Here is a 6,715-nt window from a genome sequence, read left to right on the forward strand (position 1 = left end):
TTCTTTCTTTCTTTCTTTCTCTCTCTCTCTTTTTTTCTCTTTCTTCTTCTTCTTCCTCCTTCTCCTCCTCCTCCCCTTTCTCCTCTTCTTCAAGCAAAATAAGTGGGAAAGGTGTATTGAGGCAATAAGACATAGCTCATGTAAGGTGGGCCACGCAGAAGAGTTAAAGTGAAAAGGAAAGAGGAGGGAAGAGGGTAAAGGACCCCTGGAAAGACGGAGTGAATACAAACCCTACAGCAGCAAACAGTAAAGGATGGTGAGCCTCAAGCAGCTTTCTTGACCTTTACTGAAGAGTGAGCCAGGCCCCTGAGAGCTCCTGCAAGCACACAAAGAAAGGCCTCATGTTGAAAGGTCCAGGCTGGGCCAGGGAGGATGTGGAGACATCAGAGTGGGGAAAGGAAGGTTGTGGGTCTAGGTAACAGCCAAGTGACTTGGTTGTCCGTTTCATCCATGTATCTCAGGTGATTAATGAACCTTCCTCCAATCCTGCCATCACATTCCTAAGCGGCCCACTTTCTCACTTATTTGGCATGTGGATTGACTAGATATGGTGAAAGGACACCTTTTTCTAAAAAAAAACCAAAAAACAAACCAAACATTATGACTCACACCTTTGCTGTTTGTAGACAGTACAATATCCCCTTATTCTGTTTGAACACTGCAGCCTGGTCTCCTCACAGGTTCTACATGAAATTCGTTCTCATTCTTCTCAAAATTGTCTTTTCATTTTCACCATCCACATGATTGAATGTCTTTGCACAGTCAATAAAACACAGGTGAACATCTCTCTGGTGTTCTCTGCTTTCAGCCAAGATCCATCTAATATCATCTCCCATGTTTGTGCGTCCTCTTCTGAAGTCACTTGAATTTCTAGAAGTTCCCTGTTTTTTTGCAGCTCCAATAATTTTTTAAATACTATCCAGCAAAATTTTACTTTTATGTACTATTAAAGGTAGTGCTGGAAATGTCTGCATTCTGTTGGGTCATTTTTCTTTGGCAGGAACACAAATATTAGTTTCTTCCAGTCCTTTGACCGGGTAATTGTCTCCCAAGGTCCTTGGTGTCGATGAGGGAGCACATCCAGCGAGGAAAGGTCTTACTTGGTGTCTGTCAGGTCCTGGAGCCTTATTTCTCCCTAATGCCTTCCATGCAGCTTGGACTTCAAGCTTCAGTATCCTCAGTCTTTGCTCATATACTACCACCTCTTGAAGTGACTGACTGCTAAACGATTCTTTTTGCTACTGTAACTCTGTGTATTACATCTATCTTCTTTTTTTTCACATATTTTTAAAAGTTCTATTGGTTTGCATACAAAATTTGTATGTGCTGTGTTTCACTCGTATACAGTGTGTTTCACATGTTTCTTCATTCACATTATGTTTCAAACACTGCATTTTATAAATGCAATCACTGTTGCTCTATGCCCACTATCATCCTATCTTTTCAGGCTGTTCCCTAATTCCTCCACCCCCACCACACTCTGTGACCCTGTAATTCCCCGCCTTCCCCCTCAGTCCCACTGCTCCCTCTCCTTCTCCCTTTGAACTTTCACACACATCTTACTAATTATCTGTCTATTTTTTTACAATAATAGTCTTATGTAGTATTTTCCTTATGAGACTGAGTTAGTTCATTCAACATAATGGTCGCTAGTCTCTCCCATGTTATACATTGTTGTTGCTGTTGATTGCCGTCAAGTAGAGCATGACTCATAGAGACCCTATGAACAAAAGACCTGAAGCCTCTCTATAACTATCTTCATTTCTCAAATTTCATAGAGTTTCCAGAGGCATGCTGTTTAGGAAGTGGATGCCACTCCATGCTTCCAACCCATGTTATATAGTATTTTTAAAAAGAGCAAGGGCCATGTGGGGACAGCCATATCTGACCTTTACCAAACCACAAAGGGGAACTGTCCCCATCAATAGCATCAATAATGTGAAACCAATTTCTATGAGGTCAGACATGCTCTCGTATCTCTTTTTACTCATCTTAACACCAATTTTACTGCTTTGCTGGGTCCGAAATCTGATGTGATAACTCACAGAACTCACAGAACAATATTGGGGAAGTCAAAAGGTTATAATCCAGATTAATAACAATACAGTCAAGAAAGTTCCCAAAAATGTGCAGACAGGCACCTCAGCCTTGAGCTTCGTGGCTTTTTGACCAGTGTTCCCAAGTTCTCAGTCCTGTCGATACTGCCTTCCAGTCAGTCCCTCAATTGTTTAACAAAGTTCTCAGTCCTGCCAATTTTGGCTCTCCCCCACCCCACATGGTCCCATCTCACATCAGGTCTCCAGTTCAATCATAGGTATTGCTGCTGTAGATGCAGCTGGCGCAAGAAAGGCATCTTACATTTTCTTGATTTTTCTTCATTAGTTCCAAATCAGTCTCTGGTTAGAGTTGTCAACTTAATGGCAAGATCTATCAATCCTCTTGTAGATATTTAGATTTTGGCCAGTCCCCTTGTGAATAGGTCAACATGACCCATTCACATATTTACAACCAGCTGATATTAGATGGATCTTAGCTGAAAGCAGAGAATACCAGAAGAATGTCTATCTGTGTTTCATTGATTATGCAAAGGCATTTGACTGCGTGGATCATAACAAACTGTGGCTGACTCTGAGAAGAATGGGAATCCGAGAACAATTAATCATTCTAATGCGAAACCTATACTTGGACCAAGAGGCAGTCGTCAGAACAGAGCAGGGCAAGACTGCATGGTTCAAAATTGGGAAGGGTGTACGTCAGGGATGTGTCCTATCTCCATATCTTTTCAACCTGTATGCAGAGCAGATTATCTGAGAGTCTGGGCTCTATGAGGAGAAGCATGGCGTTAGGATTGGTGGACGATCTATCAACAATCTACGTTATGCAAATGACACAACTTTGCTCGCTGAAACTGAGGAGGACCTCATGCACTTACTGCAGAGGGTCAAGGACTGCAGCCTTCAGTATGGACTGAGGCTCAATGTCAAGAAGACAAAAATTCTCACCACCAGACCAATCGGTAGCATCAGGATGGATGGCGAAGAGATTGAGAGTGTTCACAGCTTCAGTTTGCTCGGCTCCACAGTCAACACTCTTGGCACCAGTAGCCAGGAAATAAAAAAACGTATTGCGATGGGAAAGTCTGTGGTTAGGGACCTCTCTAAAGTACTCAAGAGCAACGGTGTCTCTCTGGAGACTAAGGTGCACCTGATACAGGCCATGGTCTTTGCAATCACTTGTTATGCATCAGCGAGTTGGACAATGACTAGGGAGGATAGAAGGAGAATTGATGCCTTTGAGCTGTGGTGCTGGAGAAGAGTATTGAATGTACCGTGGACTGCCAAGAAAACAAACAGATTCATCCTAGAAAGGGTTAAACCAGGCTACTCCTTGGAGGCAAGCCTTCTGGGGCTTCGCCTGACATACTTTGGACATGTTGTAAGGAGAGACAGGTCTTTGGAGAGGGACATCATGCTGGGTAGAGTAGAGGGACAGCACAGGAGGGGAAGACCCTCTATGAGGTGGATTGATTCAGTGACTGGGGTAATTGGGATGGGTGTGTCAGAGGCAATGAGATTGGCACAGGATAGAGCAGGGTTTAGGGCTGTTGTACATAGGGTCGCTATGAGTCGCAAACGACTCGACGGCACATAACAACAACAACAACAACACAGTCAAATAATGGCTAGGGAAAAAAAATCATATTAAAAGATCAACTTCATACTATTTTTTTTATCCTTGCTCCTGAGTGCTGCATAGTATTCCATTGTGTGAATGCACCACAGTTTCTCAACCCAGTCATTTGTTAATGGACATTTGAGCTTTTTCCATTTTCTTATTCTTGTGAATAATACTATTGAATATATGAACATTGGTGTAAAAATCTCCTTTTGTGTCTCAGGTCTGTTTTCCTCAGGGTATACTTCTAGCATTGGAATAGCTGGGTCCTATGGAACTTCTATATTCAGATTTTTGAGGAAACATCAAACTGCCTTCCAGAGTGGTTGTACTAATTTACGATCCCACCAACAATGTATGAGAGTTCTAATCTCTCCACATCCTCACGAACATTTATTGCTTGCTATCCTGTTAAACTTTTCCACTGCTACTAGGGTGAGGTGACATCTCATTGTGGTTTTTGATTTGCATCTCTCTTATTGCCAGTGATTTTGAGCATTTCTCCCTGTGCCTATCTTCCTTTGTGAAAAAGAATGTCTTAGTTTGTGAAAAGTCTTTCCATGTCTTCTGGCCATTTTGTAATTGGGTTATCAGCCTTTTTCTTGTGGAGGCCCTGAGCTGGTTGTTGTTCTAGTAGTATACCATCGAGTTGGAACTGACCCATAGCTGGTTCTCCAACCACTTCTCAGAGGCAATATATCGAAGAGTTGATTGCTCATCTTTTTCTTGCGGACTAGCTGGTGGTTTAGAACTGCATACCTTTGCATTGGCAGCATAATTCCTTACTATTAAGTGACCAGAGCTCCAGGTGTAAGCTCCAGGTTTCATAAAGATGCTCCTATCACTGTGTGTATGTGGGGAAAGTCCTAGTGATTTAGTGGTGAGAAGTTGCACTGTAATGCCAAAGGCACACACTTCAAATCCACTGGCTGCTCTGTGGGAGAAGGATGGGCAATCTCCTTCCATGTGATTTGCTGCTTCTGGAAACCCACTAGAGGGTCAGCTATGAATCAGTTCCAAATCAAAAGCATACACCAACAATAACACAATATCACTGTGAAAGCCCCAAGGTGTTGAGTGCTGCCTCCCAGGGATCAAGGTCATGGATAAAATCCTTTGGGCAAATTGAAGTTCTTTACATCACACTCAGCCAGGTAGGTCAGCTCTAGCTTGGCCTCTGTCTCCCTACCACCCCTAGGCAGAAGGAGCTACTGTTCCATTTCCTACAGCTGGTGGCTGGAGTGGAGCATCTTCAACTGAAGTTCCGGTCCCAGGCATGTGTCATTGATGAGATTGTGGACACCACCTTTGAGGTGAGCCAAGCAGGACCAGCAGGGATGAGTCAGGGAGGTGGTGGGCCCGGGCTGGGCCTGTCAGGGAGAGGGTGTGTGAGGTCTGAAAGGCAGAGGGGGGCCGGCTCATTCACTCTCCCTGACCCCCACCTTGTAGGCTGGAGAAGAGGACTTCAGGAAGTGACCTGCATAGGAGGTCATGTCTCTGACAAGCTGCAAGTTCCCCTTCCTCTCAGTCAGACCTGGGCGAGAGCCCCAGAATCCTTGTCCCCTTGGCTTAGGGTGGTGGTGGGTCAGGATAAGTCCCAGAATCTGCTGTAATGATTCTCTGGGTCCTGCAAGGCTAGGTCCCCAACAGAGTTTTAAAACACCATGTGGCTTCCTGTCCTCACTGGAAGAAAGCCCAGGCTGCAGGCGAGCTAGAGTGTGAACACACGTGTGTGAATGGGCATGTTCTGTACGTAAAGGACACTTCATTAGCAGTGGCCCCAGGGTGCTGCAGAAAGTGACCAGGTCCAAGAGGGTCAGGAGGAAAAGAGGCTGAGAAAGCCCATGGTTATCCGGACAGGAGACAGGTGGGCTTCATGAAAAGAGGCACAGAGCCATTGAAGCTGGGCTTCCCGGGACCCTCAGCACTGGTACTAGAGCGCCGTCCAGGTGGGGCATCTAAAGCTCAGGAGAGGCTCAGACGGAAGAGCTTCAGTTGAGAAGGGGGGTGTAAAAGTGGGTGAGTCCTCTGGCTTGGGTGAGATGGGATGGGGTGAGGTGGGGCATGCCCTTGTTAAGAAGGGAAGCTGCTTCCTGCCCTGCCTGATCCAGGTCTCAGATAAGCCCCTCCACTCAGCCGTGCAGGGCTCAGAGGGCCCTGTCTTCACAGTCAGGTGGTAGAGGCACTGCCCATCTGTCTTCATCCAACTGACCATGGCCCCCTAGTGACTGCATGGCCTGGGCCACTGCAGAGGAGTTCATACCTAAAAAGTCCTGTCCCTGCTGGAGAAGGAGGGGGTAATCTCCTCCTGTACCAGTCAGATCTGATTTGACGGTACACGTAAAAGTATTATAATAAAAAAAAAAGTACTGTCCAAGTCCAGCCCCGGGCCTGGGGGCTCCTTACCCAACTGAGGGTGGTTTTCACTAGTTCAGACACCCATCTCCTTCCCAGTACAGTCCAGGGTGTGGTCCCAGCTAGATGCAAGAGTGAGGCTCGAAGACACAGATGACTTTGCCGACCTGCCTCTGCCTATTGGACAGGGCTGTGGTGACACCTCCAGCCTCAGCAGGAGCAATACTCTCCTCCCTGGCCTGGAGGGGGTGCCCACTCACTTCTCTGGCATGAAGGGGAAGCCCACTCCCCTTGCTGACCTGAAGGGAGTGCTCACTCCCTTCCTTGGCCTGGAAAGGGTGCCCACTTCCCTGCTGATCTGGGGGGGGAACACTTGTTCTCCTCTTTGACCTGGAGGGGACGCTCACTCCCTTCTCTGACCTGGAGGGGGCGCTCACTCCCCTCACTGACCTTGTTGTTGTTGATTGCCTTCAAGTGGAGCACAACTCATAGTGATGCTATAAATAAAAGGCCTGAAGCCTCTCTGCAACTATTGGCATTTATCAAAGTTCATAGAGTTTCTGGAGGCATGTTATTTAGGAAGTGGATGACACTCCTGCTTCCAAACTGGAGGAGGCACTAATTTTCCTCTTTGACCTGGAGGGGGCGTTTACACCCCTCACTTACCTGGAGGAGGTGCCCATTC

The 6,715-nt window shown here is 46.2% G+C and overlaps 1 protein-coding gene across 1 annotated transcript in view; it reads left to right on the forward strand.

The window, feature by feature from the left end:
- Positions 1-5,151, forward strand: part of CATSPER1 (cation channel, sperm associated 1) — a 12,250-nt gene extending 7,099 nt beyond the window's left edge. The window contains exons 13-14 of the mRNA XM_006893417.1: positions 4,874-4,988; positions 5,125-5,151. Of these exons, the coding sequence (XP_006893479.1) occupies positions 4,874-4,988; positions 5,125-5,151 (142 nt within the window). The remainder of the gene's footprint in view (positions 1-4,873; positions 4,989-5,124) is intronic.
- Positions 5,152-6,715: the final 1,564 nt, after the last annotated feature.

Source organism: Elephantulus edwardii, unplaced genomic scaffold, assembly GCF_000299155.1.
Source record: "Elephantulus edwardii isolate Elephantulus edwardi_28Jun2011 unplaced genomic scaffold, EleEdw1.0 scaffold00126, whole genome shotgun sequence".
NCBI lineage: Eukaryota > Metazoa > Chordata > Mammalia > Macroscelidea > Macroscelididae > Elephantulus > Elephantulus edwardii.